This window comes from Rhincodon typus, chromosome 6, assembly GCF_021869965.1.
Source record: "Rhincodon typus isolate 14 chromosome 6, sRhiTyp1.1, whole genome shotgun sequence".
NCBI lineage: Eukaryota > Metazoa > Chordata > Chondrichthyes > Orectolobiformes > Rhincodontidae > Rhincodon > Rhincodon typus.
Genome location: NC_063337.1, coordinates 40,999,627 through 41,018,753, shown reverse-complemented (window position 1 = coordinate 41,018,753; position 19,127 = coordinate 40,999,627). Strand labels below are relative to the sequence as shown.

Here is a 19,127-nt window from a genome sequence, read left to right as displayed (position 1 = left end):
GGCAGCATCAGCAGAGTAAGAAAGCTGACGTTTCGGGTCTGGACTCTTCTTCAGAAAGGGTCCAGACCCGAAATATCAGCTTTCCTGCTCCTCTGATGCTGCCTGGCCTGCTGTGTTCCTCCAGCTCCACACCTTGTTATCTCAAACTACATTCTGTTCCTTTGACTTCAACTGTTTTGTCCCTGTTCTCCAGAAATCTCTATTAAAAGTTTCTCCGTCCCTGTCTCTTACATTAAAATCATTAAAACCTATCTTGTTAACCAACCTTTATAAACTCTTGCAAATATCTTGGCTATACCACGCCTTGAAACTATTTTGCATTAAAATCTCTAAGAATATGAAGTTGGTTTTTCAAAGGACATGAGGGGCAACTATTTTTACACAGGGAGCCTATATGTGGAATGAACTTCCAGAGGAAGTGGGGGATGCGGGTACAGTTACAACATTTAAAAGACACTTGGATAAGTACATGAATAGGAAAGGTTTGGGAAGTTATAGGCCAATTGCAGGCAAGTGGGACTAGTTTAGTTTGGGAACATGGTCAGCGTGGACTAGTTGGACCGATGGGTCTGTTTCCATGCTGTGTGATTCTCTGACAGAAAACGAGAAGGTTGGAGGAAAGAAACAAAAAATCTTCAAATAACAATTTTAAATGAATCCTGTTTTGAAAAATGGCTGTATAGCAATTAACTTTTCCGCTAATCATGTAAATTAAATAGGAATTAGCCATAGTCCACAAAGGAGCAGACATATCTAACTCTGGTTGAGAGAGTTATTATAACTTGAGAGACACCACTCTACAGCATACAGAAGGTGAGAAGGAAGCCTCTATCAACTAGCATATGGGGTTGAATCTATACCACTCACATCTTTCTGCATCATACTCTACCTATTATGTTATTGAAATTCGCTCTTTATTTTCAGTTTGCTACATTGTTGGTCTTGGTGACAGACACGTACAAAATATCCTCATTGACAAGGATTCGGCTGAACTTGTTCATATAGATTTGGGTAAGTACTTAGTAGCCACAATGTTTATATACATACTACTGATAATATAAGCTTAATTAATGCTTTACTCTTTGACTATTATTAATATATAGGATGGCTAAAACTATAAATTCTACAAATTCTACAAGGGGCAGCACGGTGGCACAGTTGTTAGCAATGCTGCCTCACAGTGCCAGGGACCCGGGTTCAATTCCAGCCTCGGGCGACTGTCTGTGAGAAGTTTGCACGTTCTCCCCGTGTCTGCGTGGGTTTCCTCCGGGTGCTCCGGTTTCCTCCCACAGTCCAAAGATGTGCAGGTTAGCTGGATTGGCCATGCTAAATTGCCCATAGTGTTCAGGGAGGTGTAGATTAGGTGGGTTATAAGGGGGATGGGTCTGGGTGGGATGCTCTGAGGTTCCGTGTGGACTTGTTGGGCCAAAGGGCCTGTTTCCACACTGTAGGGATTCTATGATTCTATGAAATTGAATATTTTAAACTTATTTCATGCTTACTCACTAAAATAAAGCCTTCATTCCCCCACCTCACTCTCTGGAAATTTAGTAACACAGCATACTAGTGCACTGCACTTGCATGGTGCCAGGATTCCCACCCAGTAGTTTGCCAACGGAGAAAGAGTTCTGCCTATTCTCTACAGGGAAAATGGGCTAAATCCCTAAAAAGCTTTTTTGATGAGTAGCCATGAAAAAGCTTGGAAATAAAGCGTTTAAAAAAAAACAGCAAATGTCAAAACACACAGCCAAGTCAGCATTTGTGACAAAAGTTATGTGTAGTTCAGATAGTCTTACACAACAACACTGACAACAGAGGCTCTGAGAGTCTGTGAAGAAAGCCCTGTATGTAAGAGAATATCGCACAACCACAAAATAGCAGACATCATAAGATTATCCACATCTCTTAAAACATGAAAGAAAAAAGGATACCTGCAAACCTTATACTTTTTACTCTTGTAATAGGGGTTGCATTTGAGCAAGGAAAAATTCTTCCTACTCCAGAGACGGTTCCATTCCGACTGACCCGGGACATAGTAGATGGAATGGGTATCACTGGTGTGGAAGGTGTTTTCAGAAGGTAAGTGTTTGACGATATTTTTGTGTCAATTACAACACTATACTTACTTCAATCAGCAATTTTTAAAAAATACAGATTAACCATAAATCTGCATCAGTTCATCTACATAAATTAACAGGCAGATGGATGAAACTTAGATTCCATGCATGTTCCTGTTAAATGAAATACAGATAAATTTTATGCAGGTAGACCGTATTCTATCTTCAAAGTTATGGAGGTTGTAATGTACTTAATTTATTTATAAACTGTAAGAACATATTGGAATTTTGGACTCTTGCCATGCCCCATGATTGAACTGCAGTTTCAAATTCAAACTCTGTGGTTCGGTAAGTTATTGTCAATTAATCTATAGTTCCATAAGATAATAAGAAATAGGAGCAGGAGAAGGCTATTCAGCCCATCAAACCTGCTTCAGTGCTATCATGGCTGAGCTGATATGTCCTTAACTCCACCTTCCTGCATATCCCCAATAATCCTAAACTCTTTTGTTGTTATGATATCTGCCTAAATTAGCTTTGAACATATTGTGACCCAGCCTCCATTGCTCTCTTTGGAAGAGAATTCCAAAGACTAACTGTCCTCAAAGAGAAGAAATTGCTGCTTAAACTCTTCTTAAGTGAGAGACTATTTTTAAACTGTGGCACCAAGGAAAGGAAACATCCTTCCCAGCATTTATGCTGCCAAGCTCGTTAGGATCTGATATGTCTCATTAAGATCCTTTTCTTCAAAACTCCAATAGTTAGAGGCCTAACCTGATCAAGGTTTCTTTGCAGAACAACACAGAACAATTTCCTGGAAATGTGCGTCACAGGTAGGCAGGGTGATTAAGAAAGCATTTAGCATGTTTGCCTTTATTGCTTAGACTATTGAGTACAAGAGGTGGAATGTCGTGTTGAGGTTGTACAGGACGTTGGTGAGGCCTGTCCTGGAGTACTGTGTGCAGTACTGGCCACCCTGCTAATGTAAGGATATTATTAAATTGGAGAGGGCTCAGAAAAGATTTACCAGGGTATTGCTGGGAATGGAAGGTTTGAGTCATAAGATAGGCTGGGACTTTTTTCACTGGAGCTTAGGAGGTTAAGGAGTGGGCTTATCGAGGTTTATAAAATCACAAGGGGCAGAGATAAGGTGAATAGCAAGGGTCTCTTCCCTAGTGTGGAGGAGTTCAAAACTTGGGGGCATATTTTTAACATGAGAGGAAAAAGTTTTAAAAGGATGTGAAGGACAACTTTTTTTTTTTACACGGAGTGGTTCTTGTGTGAGATGAACTCCCAGAGGGAGTGGTGGGGGCAGGTGCAGTTACAACATTTAAAAGGTTTGGAGGGATATGGGCCAAATGCAGGCAAGTGGGACTAGTTTAGTTTGCAAACATGGTCAGTGTGGACTAGTTGGACCAAACGGTCTGTTTCCATTCTGTATGACTGTGTGACTATGAATCAGCTGACTGAACCTTGTCTGAACTGCTTCCAATGCACACAATACTCTAGGTGCAGTCTCACCAATGCTCTGTACAACTGTGATAACAATTCCCTGCCTTCCTACTCTATCATCTTTTAGTACAGACCGAGATTGCATTTGCCTTCCCAATTACATGCCACATCTGGATGCTAATACTTTGTGACTCATGTACAATGACACCTAGATCTCTCTATACTTCAGTATTCAGTCTTGATTTAAATAATTTTTTCTATTATTCCTGCCAAAGTGAAGAACCTCACCTTTTCTTACATTATACTCTATTTGCCAAATTTTGCCCATTCACTTGACCAATCCATATCCCTTTGCCAACCGGTATCCTTCTCAGAACTTGCTTTCCCATCTATATTTTTATTTACATTTGACTACAGTACAATCAATTCCTTCATACAGTTCATGAATATAGATTGCAAAAAGTTAAGGACTAAGCACTGATCCCTGCAGCACTCCCCAATCTGAAAAATGACCCATTTATCCTGACAATCTATTTCCTGTTAGCTACCTAATTCTCTGTTAATGTATGATCCGTAACACTACAAGCTCTTAGCTTGTGCAATAAACTTTGTTGTGGCACTTTTTTGAATCCTTTTGGAAATTCCAGTACACAATATATTCTGGTGTCCCATTATCCAGCAGCTTTTTAATTCCTCAAAAAGCTTTAACAAATTGGTCAAATATGTTTTACTTTTTGCAAAAATTACATTGACTCTACTTGATTAACAGGGTAAAATCATAAGAGATAATTGAAGGCTGTTTATGGCTCTGATTGCACACAGCCTTTACACCAAGATGATGTATTGATAGCACAGATAGTTTGTTCATCCACACTGCAGCTCCCACCCTCATCAATATAAACTGGAAGAACCTCACATCAGAGTCATAGAGATGGACAGCACAGAGACAGACTCTTTGATCCCACCTCATCCATGCCGACCAGATATCCTAAATAAATCTAGTCCCATTTGCCAGCTTTTGGCCCATATCGTTCTAAACCTATACCCATCCACATGCCTTTTAAATGTTGTAATTATACCAGCCTCCACCACTTCCTGTAGCAGCTCGTTCCATACACATACCACCCTCTGTGTGAAGAGGCTGCCCCTCAAGTCACTTTTAAATTTTTCCCCTCTCACCTTAAACCTATGCCCTCTAGTTTTGGACTCCCCCACCCTGGGGAAAAGACCTTGTCTGTTTGCCCTATCTATGCCCCTCATGATTTTATAAACCTCAATAAGGTTATCCCTCAACCTCCGATGCTCCAGGGAAAATAGCCCCAATCTATTCAGCCTCTCGGCTATTGCTCAAACCCTCCAACCCTGGCAACATCCTTGTAAATCTTTTCTGAACCCTTCTGAGTTTCACAACATCCTTCCTGTAGCAGGGAGACCAGAATTGCACACAGTATTCCAATACAGGCCTAAACAATGACCCATACAGCGACAGCATTATCTTCCAACTCCTACACTCAATGCACTGACCAATAAAGGCAAGCATACCGAATGCCTTCTTCACTATCCAATCTACCTGTGACTCCACTTTCAAGGAACTATGAACCTGCACTCTAAGATCTCTTTGTTCAGCAACACTCCCCAGGACCTTTTAAGTGTATAAGTCCTGCTCTGATCTGACTTTCCAAAATGCAGCACCTCACATTTATCTAAATTAAACACCATCAGCAACTTCTCAGCCCATTGGCCCATCTGACCGATGTCCTGTTGTATTCTGACGTAACCTTCTTTGCCGTCCAATACGCCTCCAATTTTTGTATCATCTGCAAATTTACTAACCATACCTCCTATGTTCCCATCTAAATCATTTATATAAATGACAAAAAGAGTGGACCCAGCGCCGGTGCTTGTGGCACACCGCTTGTCAAAGGCCTTCAGTCTGAAAGGAACCCTCCACCGCCATCCTCTGTCTTCTATCTTGGAGCCAATTCTGTATCCAAATGGCTAGCTCGCTCTGTATTCCATGTGATCTAACCTTGCTAACCAGTCTACCATGAGAAATTTGGCGAATGCCTTACTGAAGTCCATACTGAAGATCCCGTCCTCCGCTCTTCCCTCTTCAATCCTCTTTAAAACTTCTACAAGAAACTCAATTAAGTTAGTGAGACATGACTTCTCATGCACAAAGCCATGGTGACTATCCCTAAACAGTCCTTGCCTTTCCAAATACATGTAAATCCTGTCCCTCAGGATTTCGTCCAACAACTTACCCACCACTATTGTCAGGCTCACCAGTCTATAGTTCCCTGGCTTTTCCTTACCACCGTTTTTTAAATAATGGCACCACGTTAGCAAACCTCCAGTATTCCAGCATGTTACCTGTGACTGTCACTGATACAAATATCTCAGCAAGGGGCCCAGCAATCACTTCCTTTGCTTCCTGCAGAGTTCTAGGGTACACCTGATTAGGTCCCAGGGACTTATTCACCTACATGCGTTTTAAGCCATCCAGCACCACCGCCTCCATAATATGGACATTTTTCAAGGTGTTGCTGTTTATTTTCCACGTTCTATATCTTCCATATCCTTCTCTACAACAAACACTGATGCAAAATACTTGTTTAGTAACTCTCCCATCTCCTGTGGTTTCACACATAGGCAGCCTTGCTGATCTATAAGGGGCCCTATTCTCTCCCTAGTTACCCTTTTGTCCTTAATGTATTTGTAGAAACCCTTTGGAGTCTCCTTAACCCTATTTACCAAAGCTATCTCATACCCCCTGTTTTGCCCTTCTGATTTCCCTCTTAGGTATACTCCTACTGCCTTTATATTTTCTAGGGTTTTACTCAATCTCTGCTGTCTATACCTGATATATGCTTCCTTCTTATTCTTGACCAAAACCTCAATTTCCAGCATTCCTTACACTTACCAGCCTTGCCCTTCACCCTAAAAGGGTGTCTCTGGGCTCTCATTATCTCGTTTTTGAAGGCTTCCCATTTTCCATCCGTCCCTTTACCTGCAAATATCCACCCCCAGTCAATTTTTGAAAGTTCTTGCCTAATACCTAAAATTCACCTTTCTCCAATTTAGAACTTTACCTTTTAGATCTGGTCTATCCTTTTTCATTTTAAAATTAATAGATTTATGGACACTGGCCCCAAAGTGCACCCCAACTTACACCTCGGTCACCTGCCCTGCCTTATTTCCCACGAGTAGATCAAGTTTTACACCTTCTGTAGTAGGTACATGCATTTACTGAATCAGAAAATTTTCTTGTACACACTTAACAAATTCTTCTCCATTCAAACCCTTAACACTGTGGCAGTCCCAATCTATGTCAAGAAAGTTAAAATCCCTACCATAACCACCCTATTGTTCTTACAGATAACTGAGATCTCCTTACAAATTTGTTTCTCAATTTCCTGCTGCCTATTGGGGGTATAAAGTAGTATCCCATTAAGGTGATCATCCCTTTCTTATTTCTCAGTTCCACTCAAATAACTCCCTTGGATGTATTCCCAGAAATTTCCTCCTTAAGTACAGCCGTAATGTTATCCCTAATCAAATATGCCACTCCCCTTCCCCTCTTGCCCCTCTTTCTATTCTTCTTACAGCATCTATACCCTGGAACATTAAGCTGCCAGTCCTGTCCATCCCTGAGCCACGTCTCTGTAATTGCTGTGATATTCCAGTCCTATGTTCGTAACCATGCCCTGAGTTCATCTGCCTTACCTGTTAGGCCTCTTGCATTGTAATAAATGCAATTTAATTTATCAGTCCTACCTCATTCTTTGCTTTGTTCCTGCCTGCCCTGACTGTTTGACTTGCTCCTTTTCCCAACTGCACCAGTCTCAGACTGATCTCTTTTCTCACTCTCTCCCTGGGTCCCACCTCCCACCCCCTTACTAATTTAAATCCTCCCAAGCAGCTCTAGTAAATCTCCTCACCAGTGTATTAGTCCCCTTCCATTTCAGGTGCAATCTGTCCTTTTTAAACAGGTCACTTCTACCCCAGAAGAGATTCCAATGATCCAAAAATGTGAATCCTTCTCCCCTACAGCCGCTCCTCAGCCACACATTCATCTGCTCTATCCTCCTATTCCTACCCTCACTAGCTGATGGCAGTGGGAGTAATCCAGATATTACTACCCTCAAGGACCTCCTTTTTAAATTCCCGCCTAACTTCCTAGATTCTCTGCTCAGAATCTCATCCTTTTCTCTTCCTATGTCGCTAGTTCCAATGTGTACAACAACATCCTGCTGGTCCCTTTCCCCTTTGGAAAGGGCGCAGAATATTCTCAAGGTATACATGATCTTGTCACCAGGGAGGCAAGGCACTATTCTGATGTCTCGCTGTCGGCTGCAGAAACATGTCTGTGCCTCTGACTGGGCAGTTCCCTATCACAATCTATCACTTGCAACCTGACATACCCCTCATCACATTAGAGCCAGTCTCGGTACCAACAACCTGGCTGTCAGTGCCACATTCCCCTGAGAGTCCGTCACTCCCTACATTTTCCAAAATAGCATACCTGTTTGAGATGGGGATAGCCACAGAAGACTCCTTCACAACCAGCCTCCCTCTCCTACCTTTCCTGGAGGTAACCCAACTACCTCACTGTATCTTCAGTTTATCTCCCTCCCTGCAATTGGTGTGCATCACACCCCCTAGCTCCTGTAAATCCTCACTGCCTGTAACTGCTGCTCCAACCGATCCATCCAATCTGATAGGATTCGCAACCAAACACACTTCCTGCAGACATAATCATCAGTAACGTGGAAACTCTTCCTAATCTCCCACATCCAACAGGAAGAGCACATCACTCTGTGAAAGACCATCTTTGCACCTCAACCATCTACAGAGCCAGAAAATAGTATAGTCTTACTGCTCTAAAAATACTGCTCCAGGTTAGCTTAGTACGTGTATTTTATATTTTCAAAGTTTAATCAAGAGACAGATCTCAATAAAATGTATAATCAAAACGAAACCCACTCTACTCACTATTGTAGATTTACTAAAAAAACAGTAAGGTTACACTTTAACATCTGTTAGACAATTTCAAGGGCTGAGGCTGTTCAGTTGCTAACTTCTGGTTCTCAGTACCAATGTGCCCATTGCCTCCTGTCTCTAACCAGGGACCAGATTTGAAATGCCTTACCTCAGGAGTATGACCACCTCCTGGAATAAGAGGTAACTTTCCCCCTCACTGGTGTATCACAGTATTCAAAGCTCATCTACTCTGAGCCGAAAATCCTGGAGTTGCCATGAACCACATGGATGTCCATCACCTTCTACCTATCACAAGTACAAAACATGACTTGCCCTGCCATCCTTATAGTTTAATTTAACTAACTGGGCTTCAAGTTTCGAAATATTACTAGACTGTTGTCTGCAGCTATACGGATTAAGTTATACATTTAATGCAGTACTTGTATCTTCCCAGTACCAGTTAAATTATTTTTGCATACTTAAAGGATTAAAATCTTTAAAACTTATTAGTCATCTACCTGTTCATCTAATTAAAGCTTTGAACATTCATCAGCATCTGAAGGCTATAAAATACTCTGGTAGCAAACCAGTCTTGTATAGAGCACTAATGACTCACACCCAAGTTGAAACTGCTGAGTTGGTTTCATGCTAGAGCGATTAACATCTGTTCACTGTGTTACTTACCTTTAATTGAGCTGTCATGAGCTGGGGTGAACAAAGACTACACTGATAAGGATAGTTGACCTAATCCAGCTTCACGTACCCTTGGTCATTATTCTGCCTACCCACATAGTTGATAATGACACATGATGTAGGGGTCATGGAAAAAGAGAGAAAAAACATCCTGAAGTATAATGCACCACAACACTATCCTTTGCTCTTCCAGTGGCTTTGTATGTAAATGTAGACTTCATTTTAATACTGAGCTAGAAAGAGCCTTAATTAGCAGCATGTTTCAGAGTTGCATACCCATGATTTCTCATGTCCTCCCTATGGACAAAAATTGTATTTTGAATCATCTCTATGGTTGCATGAACACTCATGGTGCTCTGCTACATTTTTCATATACCCATTCTTTATCTATATTTTTCTTTTTCATTCCCACCATGTTTTTTGTTATCTTTTCCAGCTGATTTAGTTGTAAATTGCTATATGTTATAAAATGCAATTTATCTGAATTTTTAAAAGATTCTTTTATTGTATGTGAGCATCGATGGTGAAGCCAGCTCATCCCTAGCCCCTTTGAGAAGGTGGTATTGAGCCATCGTCCAGTGCTGTGCAGTCCAAGTGTTGTAGGTACATATCACAGTTGCTTAATGGAGGGAGTTCCAGGATTTTGTTTTATTCATTCATGAGATGGGCAATCCCCCAATCTCTAGTTGCCTTTAAGAAGACAGTGGTGAACTACCTTCTTAAACTGCTGCAGTCTACTTAATAAGGTACGCACATGATACTGTAGGGTGAGAGATCCAGGATTTTGACTCAGCAACAGTGAAGGAGCAGTGATATACTTCAGTGTTATTATGTGTAGAGCTTGGAGGAGTATTTGCAGATGGTAGCATTCCTATGTATCTGCTGCTCTAGTCCTTCTTGCTGCTAAAAATTACTTAGAGTAATAGTCATACAGCATGGAAACAGACCCATCGGTCCAACCAGTCCATGCCAAACACAATCCCAAACTAAATTAGTCCCACTTGCCTGCTCCTGGCCCGTATCCCTCCAAACCATTACTATTCATGTACTTATCCAAATGTCTTTTAAACGTTGTAATTGTACCCACATCCACCACTTCCTCAGAAAGTTCATTCCACACGTGAACTTGTGTAAAAAAATTTGTTTATGTCTTTTTTAAATCTCTCTCCTCTCACCTTAAAAATGTGCCCCCTAGTCTTGAAATTCCCCCATCCTCGGGAAAAGAAACTACCATTAGAAACTATCTATACCTCTCATTATTTTATAAACTTCTATCAGGTCGTCTCTCAACCTCCTACGTTCCAGTGAAAAAAGTCCCAGCCTATCCAGGCTTTCTTTATAGCTCAAACCTGCCATAACCAGCAACATCCTGGTAAACCTCTTCTATACCATCTCCAGCTTGATAATATCCTTCCTATAACTGGATGACCAGAACTGGACACAATATTCCAGAAGAGACCTCACCAATGACCTGTACAACCTCAACATGACTCTCCAACTCCTATACACAAAGGACTGAGCAATGAAGGCAAGCATGCCGAAGGCTTTTTTAACCACTCTGTCTATATATGACGCAAACTTCAAAGAATTATGTACCTGTATTCTACAACACTACCCAAGGTATAATACTTTGCGAGGTACTATCACAGGAACTTTAGTGAGTTGCTATGACATACCTTGTATATGGTGTACAGAGCCACATTGATGGAGAGAGTGAATGTTTAAAGGTATGATTGACAGAAAAGTAGTTTTTTTTGGGGATCATTGGGCATGAGGTGAGAAAAGTTGGTCTTGAGGGATAGACTTTTTTTTTCATTTTTGTTGATTTGGTTGAGCGTCGTCAAGTCTATCATTATACATTCTAGATCTGAACAATGTACTGTACAGTGACTTCTTTTCTGTTTAATTCTGAATATTGTGCCTCTAAAGTGCACCTTCACTGCATATTTGGAATTTTTCAATTTTCTACATTAACAATTATAGTACCACCAAAATTTTAATTCATGCCTATTAGAAAGTATTTTGTCGATAGCTACATTTTTGAAGCTTGCAATCAGCAAAGAAAGATAATTCATTTCACTCTTCAGAATAAGTTTAGATTCTAAAGGTGAATGCTGCGGCAACATGTATCCAGTAATGTTTCTGTTGTTCTGTCTTTCAGGTGTTGTGAAAAGACAATGGAGGTTATGAGAAGTTCACAAGAAGCTTTATTAACTATTGTTGAGGTATTTTTATTTAATTAAGCTGATGTCTATTTCCGTATTAGACAGAGGCTAAATGTATGTTATTGTGATAAATCCTCCATGACTTTTGTTCTCACCTCAAAAAACAAATGCTCAGAGAGATTATTTGCATTTTTATCTCCTGGTTTGTCTTGGACCGAACATTACATCCTGTTCAACATCAAGGCTGTTTGCTTCTACTTTCACAACATTTCTTACCTTCATCACTACTCCTGCTCCACTATCTTTGTCACCACCACATTCAACTTTTCACACTTTGTTACAGAGAGAATGATAGTGTACTAAGTGGAAATTCAAGTAAATGCAGTGATATCTAGTTGATTTCTATCTCACAGGATCTCAAAAAACCATCCTCTGGACGGGCGGAACTTCTGGATCGCTGTACTGGGCATATTCAAATACTTAAAGTTTTCGAGAAGATTTGTAGCTCGGGTTGTGGATGAAGTTGTAGACATGCTCACCGAGCCGGTGGGTTTGGTTGCAAACGTTTCGTCACCCTGCTAGGCAACATCATCAGTGTGGCTCCGGTGAAGCGTCGGTGTTCTGTCCCGCTTGTTATTTATATGCCTCAGTTTGCTGGGGTGGCTGGTATTACTTCCGGTTTTGTTTCTCAGTGGTTTGTACACAGGGTCTAATTCAATGTGTTTGTTGATGGTGTTCCAGTTGGAATACCAGGCCTCCAGGAATTCCCTGCCGTGTCTCTGTTTGGCTTGTGTGTTTATCAATGTGTTGTCCCAATCGCATTCGTGTCCCTCATTGTCCATGTGTAGTGAGAATCGGTTGTGTTTCGGTGGCTAGTTGGTGTTCATGTATTCATACAGTCAATTTTCTTTTGGTATGGCCTATGTAGTGTTTCTCACAGTCCTTGCATGGTATTTTGTATTTATCTCAGTTTTGCTGGTTTTGGGTATGGGATCCTTTATGTTTGTCAGTAGCTGTCATAGGGTGGTTGTTGGTTTGTGGGCTACCCTGATACCTAGGGGTCTGAGTAGTCATGTGGTCATCTCTGATATGTCTTCGATGTACGGTAGGGTGATAAGTGATTCTGGTCGAGTTGTGTCTTCCTATTGTGGTCTGTGTTGGAGGTAACAGCGGATTGTGCTTTTCGGTATCCATTCCTTTTGAAAACTTCATATAAGTAGTCCGGGTCTGCTTTGCGAAGTTCCAGGTTGCTGCAATATGTTGTGGCTCGTTTAAATAGTGTCCTGATGCAGCTCTGTTTGTGAGCGTTGGGGTGGTTGCTATTGTAATTGAGTATTTGGTCTGTATGCGTGGTCTTTCTATTTCCACTAGTCTGGAGTTCCCCTTTGTTTTTTACCCCATCGACAGCTACTGACCAACATAAAGGATCGCATACCCAAAACTGGCAAAACCAGTGTAATATACAAAATACCATGCAAGGACTGTGAGAAACAGTACACAGACCAAACCAGAAGAAAACTGACAATATAGATATATGAACACCAACTAGCCACCAAGAGACACAATCAATTCTCACTTGTCTCACTACACGTGGACAACAAGGGACATGAATTCAACTGGGACAGTACATCCATAATTGCACAAGCCAAACAGAAACACGCCAGGAATTCCTGGAGGCTTGGTATTCCAACCGGAACTCCGTGAGCAAACACATTGAATTAGACCCTGTGTACAAATCACTGAGGAACAAAACTGGAAGTAATACCAACCACCCCAGCAAAATGAGGCATATAAATAACAAGCGGGACAGAACACCAACGCTTCACCAGAGGCGCACTGACAATGTTACTTAGCAGAGTGACAAAGTGTTTGCAACCAAACCCACCGGTTCAGCGAGCTTGTCTACAACCTCATATTCAAATACTGCAAGTTGCTGTCAGTTTCACAGAGTAATGATGGCAAATGCTGACGTTGAAAATGCTATTACAACTGTAAATTCTGGATCTGCTTTGATCATCACCTAGTTATGGTGTTTAATGTTTTGGTGTCGTCTTATACATTTAAGAAGTTAAAATTTTGAAGCTGTGTTAATTTGAAATGTTAGGATGGAGTTTTTGTTAAGGTATATTCTTATTGTTAGTCATATAGACTGATCTGCTGTATCTCTCCTCTTTCCACACTTTTCAGGTGCTGTTGTATGACCCTCTTTTTGACTGGACCATGAATCCTTTAAAAGCACTCTACCTACAGCAGAGACCTGAGGAAGACGCAGACCTCCATTCCACACTGAACTCGGCTATAGCAGGAGATGAGTCAGAGTGTGATGGAGAAACCACGTAAGAAATTAACATTAGTTTATGATACCATGACAATATTAATAATATTCCATGGTGACTTAGCTTATTGTTATTCTCTGCATTATGGAGTAATAGTTTATGCACAATGCGCCAGATTTTCATTTTGGCTGAGGGCCCCAAAGTCAGAATTATATATCTCAACTCCACACACTAACAAAATGACAAGCCTGCTATGATTTTTGAATGGCTGACCAATGAATGGCTAGAGGACATGCCCGCCATCCAGTTAAGAACAGCTGATGAGTTCTCGACAGTAGCAGATGAATATGCCTGCAACTAAAACGGCAGCAGCCTAGTGATGCATGTAAAGGCAAGTTGGGGAATCTCGAGTTGAAAGTGCCAGCCAATACTTTTACAGTTAGGGAAGGAGACGCGCAATGTTAACTGACGTGGAATGCTAACATCCCAAATCCTAGTCTGAAACTGGGAGCCACCTTTTCTACCCTGGTCTTAACAGTCTCTTTAACTGGACTACTTGATGCTTGCAGGGAAGTGGCCAGTGCATCTCCAACCTGGCTTATTTGAAAATAAACAAACCAGCTCACCATTCTCCCACAGCAATTTTTCTGCTCGTCCCCATCAGGCTTCCATGTTCAAGCCTAATATGTTTCCAATGTTGAGATGTCATCACGAAATGTAAACTTATGTACATGAAGAGAGGCATTTGTCATATTTTGGCATATAGTAACCGGTTATATACAGACAAGAGAGTGAAGATAGAATTTCACTTCCAGAGTAGCCAAGAATACATCTTTGTTCCTGTTTTCTGGTTACATTGAATTTACAATGTAATGAGATGTCATTTGGCTCTACCAGTTCATACTCTCGCGCTTGTTCCTTCTCAAAGGCAACTGTGCATTTCACCTCAGAGATCACCTGAAAGAAGCTTGGTCTCATAAAAATTCAAAAATTCCATTGTCATTGATATGACCACCCAAAGATGGACAGACTTGTGAAGTTAGGATCGCACAAGAAGTCCACAACTTCATCCTTTGTTAAGCATACGCAGCAAAGACTGTTGTCCTTAGACTATACAAATAACTTTTAGGTTATATTTACACTTATTTCATTGGGTGCGAGCAGGTCCACTCACATAAGGCTACCGTTACTCTTCCTTGTAAAATGCCTCATCATGCTCACTGAGGACACATGGAATTCCCAAAGGAATGCTCATTTGTCCAGTGGGAGCTATTTCCACTGGGTACAATTCCCTTGCATGAATAGAATAGCAAAGAGAAGATCAGCAGTATTCTGCAAAACAGCTGGAAGATGTACTTTTATTTTTAAAAAGAAACCAATCAATTGGGCAAAAATGTTATTTCACTGTCATTTGCAAAATCAGCATGCATACACCTTTAAGAACATAAGGCAAGGATGTCAATTGCATATGAACCACAGGAAAATTTAAGGAAATTGAAAAGTATTCAGGTAATATATAGCACAACCCTAACTAGATGTCAAACAATTTTTGTTTACAAGTCAGGTTCCATACTTAGAAATCTTTACCCTAATAAGCATTCCAGTCACCATTTACTATAATTGCCTTTCTTGAATCTACAATGTTAAAGAATAGCAAGGGCTCCTTTACAATATTTACAGGACAAAGTTATAGTAAATACTCACTCCAGCTGAGCATATAAACCAGCCTCATTCAGATTCCAATGAATTACTTTTGAAATAACAAGGTGTGGAGCTGGATGAACACAGCAGGCCAAGCAGCATCAGAGGAGCAGGAAAGCTGATGTTTCGGGTCGAACAGAGAAACTTTTGAATGTGTTTTTAATGTCCTTTGTTTAAATTTTGTTTCTAAAAGAACAAAGGGCAAAACAGCGATGGTGAATTATCAGAATTTATTAGTAAGAGTGCCAGGTATAGCTCAAAGTTGAGCTTAGGTCTCAACATTTTTCCACAGTCTCTTTTCTATCTTAACTATCCTCATACTCTCCTTACTGGCCTTAATCATCAGTAATCAAAACTCCACTGCCCAGCTTCCACACTTTGCTCGGTCCTGCTCATCCATCAATCCTTTGCTCATTGGTCCACAAATACCTCAAGTTCAAAATTCATTTTATTAAGTTCCTTCATGGATTTCCCTACTTATTGCTATTGCTTTCTCTAACCCCACAAACCTGTATGTATCCCTCCCTACCTTTAAGACCCTCCTTAAAACCAATATATTTGTCTTAATTTTTTAAACAACCTCTCCTAATCATTTTATCAAATGATCTATAGCACAGTCAGGGCTCAGTCAGCCCATTGTGCCTTTGCCACTTCCTTGAAAGAGTTATCCAACTAGACTCTTTACCATGGCCCAACAAATTTTACTCTTCCAAGTATTTTTTAAATTCAGTTTTGGTGTTACCACTAATATTATTTCCAGCACTTTTCAGATTATATTCCAGATTAAAACTATTCACTATATATATATATAAGCATCTTTTTTTTCTTCCTGTCACTTTTGGTTTTAGTAATTGGTAAATCTGTATCTTCTGTTTACTGCTGTTGGAAACAATCTCTCTTTATTTACTGTCAAACCTTCAAGATTTTGAACCTCTTTATCTAATCTTGTCTTGACTTTCTCTCCTCTAAGGAAAACAGTCGTGGATTCTCTCATTTCTCCACAGTCTTTAAGTAGTTCATCCCTGACACCATTCTAGTAAATTCTGCCTGTAAGGCTGTGACATCCCTCCTAAAGTATGAGATTAAAATTATCCACATCACTGTAGCTGGGCATGAGCAGAGAATTAATTTAGCATTTAATTTATATTGTTTTTCCTTCCTCTAAGAAAAATGAATGAATCACTTCACACTGCTCTGCTTAACATGTCATCTATCAAGTGCCATTTTGCCAGTCTATTTCACCTGAAACCTGTACTACCTTACTGTTCAGTACACCTTTCTAAATCATGTGTCATCTGCAAATTTTAGTTATGCTCTGTATGTTCTAATCCCAGTCATTGATGAATACCAAAAAAGCACTGGCCCAACACAAACCTGTCAGGAACACTGCTGCACACATAACCTCTTTGGCTCAGTATTTATATTTAGCACTTAGACTTCCATGAAGCAGCTTGGCCATCGTTCTACGTGAAAGCTCCTATATAAATACAAATTGTTGTTGTATCTTGCATTTATTATTGATCTGTGTTTATCTGCTATATTTTCTTTTAATAGTGATGTCAAAAGCATCAATAAAGTAGCAGAACGTGTACTTCTAAGGCTACAGGAGAAGCTGAAGGGAGTTGAAGGTGGTGCTGTCCTCAGTGTGGGTGGACAGGTCAATCTCCTGATACAGCAAGCCAGAGATCCCAAGAACCTCAGTCGATTATTTCCAGGATGGCAACCTTGGGTGTGATCAAAGAAAGAAAATGGGTAAAATCACAATTTGAACTGTAAATTTTATTTTTGCTACATGCTACAAACTAACTTGTATTGTTACTAGTATGGACAGTATGGATGTGTTGTACGTGCGTCATATCTTTGAAACTGAGTCCTGTACCTCAAGTCAGGGTCAGGGTCAAAAATCACAGCCCGTTGCTCTTCCCAGGCACAGCGGGCCCAGTGATAGGGCCCTGATGTGCCCCCCACTTTTCCTGGGCCATGCCTCGAGCTGAGATACCAGTCAAGAGTTGCAAATGATTTTTCTATTTTTGGTTAATCTAATTGACAGTGAAACAAGATGTCACTTTGAACAACGTTGATTTTTCTTCCTGTACCCAATGTAGCTATTATGCTCTCATATTCACAACAAGAAAAACATGTTTCTCTGTCAAGTTATTAGAAAAATGTCAAACTATATGTCAACTTTGTGCCTTGTTTCCTATAATAGTATTCAAATCAAAATTTGTACACTGCTTAAAAAAAAGTTGAATTCCTGTATTCATAGCTACAAATTTTGACTGAATTTCGTACTGTTAACAAAAAGCCATGCTTTAGTAGTGTGCAGCAGGCAATTGGGCCTTACAAATACAAACTGTGTCTCTCTAGCCAGAGCATAACTCCCCATCAAAAGTATGAGATCAATGAATTTACTCTGCCATCTCCTAACTTGCATTCAGTTTTGACAGTGTAACAAAGGAACTAAAAATAAAGCTGGAATGACTGTATTTCTAGAGGCATCTTGTGCATATGCAAATTGAATCAATCTTTAATTTCGAAAATTAGTCAGTGAAACATGATGTTTTAGCAAGTTTATTGTCTGCTGCAGTTATTTTGTATTTAGTCTATTATCTTCTCAACTACCAAGACATTTACTTTGCAAAGTTCACAAATTATAACTTTTTTTTATTTCATGAGATTTGGGCATTGCTGGCTATCCCTAATTACCATTGAGAATGAAATGCTTGAAGAAATTCTTTCAGTTCAACGTGCAATTTGATATCAAATGGAATTTGTATCTGGTGTATGTTATAAATTTAATTATTTCTATGCTTCCTGCAAGTTGTAAATTTACAGTAACTAAGTTTATAATCCTCCTGTCTGAGTTTTCCATTGGCATTATGAGGCACCTTATCCATTCTTGGAAAAAAAAATACACAGTCTGCTTACCTATTCTATGCAATGTGAATTTTAACAATAAGGATAAGTAGCCATTTTACTGTCAAGGTAACATGCTGTACACATTTTTTAGACAAAAACTGAAATAAAAATATTGCAACAACATTTACAAAATACAAGTCTTATTTTCATTCTATTCCAGTTTTTTTTAACATATAAAATGCAGTGTCTTCACCTCAGGATCACCTTTATAAAATCACACTCTGCACATGAGAGAACTTCTCATACTGTTCGATCATTTAAGTTTGTTTTAGTGTACATTGAATAAACACAATATCTCTCTTTCTGTTGACTCATTTAATAGTTTCTCTTCTATGTTGGGGACAATTTCATATCGTGGTGGGCAGGGGAAAATGACAACTGTAGCTCTAAACTGCTATTGCCTCTCTGTAAACTGTCCTTTCTCCTTTAGTAGAGCAAATGAGTCCTGGAGTGCGTTCCAATTGATCAAATATTCTGGATAATCACGAGGACCACATAATCAATGTAAAAATACACACTAAGTAATAGAAACTTAATGCAACGGGTATACATATCATTATTGTACTTTATTTACAACACAAATCATTTGAATAATAATACAACTTTGCCTTAAATAAAACTTAGCGGCAGAGCCTTCTCATGCACACTGTCATCCGACTGCTCGGACATCGCGGTATTTGAGGAGAAATTGACTCAAAATTGATTCAACTGTTGATATTTTATGTGGTCATTCGATTGAACAACAAGTATATTTACATTGAGGTAAATTTTTAAAAACTATCATAATTGGACAGAATAATACAGTAAACTATGCAATATTTTAGGTATATAATTTTTGCCAGTTCATCAAGGGTACTGCTCCGTAAGGTGCCAGATAAAAC

The 19,127-nt window shown here is 39.9% G+C and overlaps 1 protein-coding gene across 4 annotated transcripts in view; it reads left to right on the top strand.

Moving 5' to 3' along the window:
- The window catches only part of atm (ATM serine/threonine kinase), a 164,430-nt gene extending 146,052 nt beyond the window's left edge, over positions 1–18,378 (top strand). For all 4 annotated transcript variants that reach the window (XM_048598373.1, XM_020533011.2, XM_048598372.1 and 1 more), the window contains 5 exons: positions 925–1,011; positions 1,965–2,079; positions 11,347–11,410; positions 13,538–13,686; positions 16,882–18,378. In XM_048598373.1, coding sequence (XP_048454330.1) covers positions 925–1,011; positions 1,965–2,079; positions 11,347–11,410; positions 13,538–13,686; positions 16,882–17,062 — 596 coding nt within the window. In that variant the 3' untranslated portion in view covers positions 17,063–18,378. The remainder of the gene's footprint in view (positions 1–924; positions 1,012–1,964; positions 2,080–11,346; positions 11,411–13,537; positions 13,687–16,881) is intronic.
- The last annotated feature ends 749 nt before the right edge of the window (positions 18,379–19,127 follow it).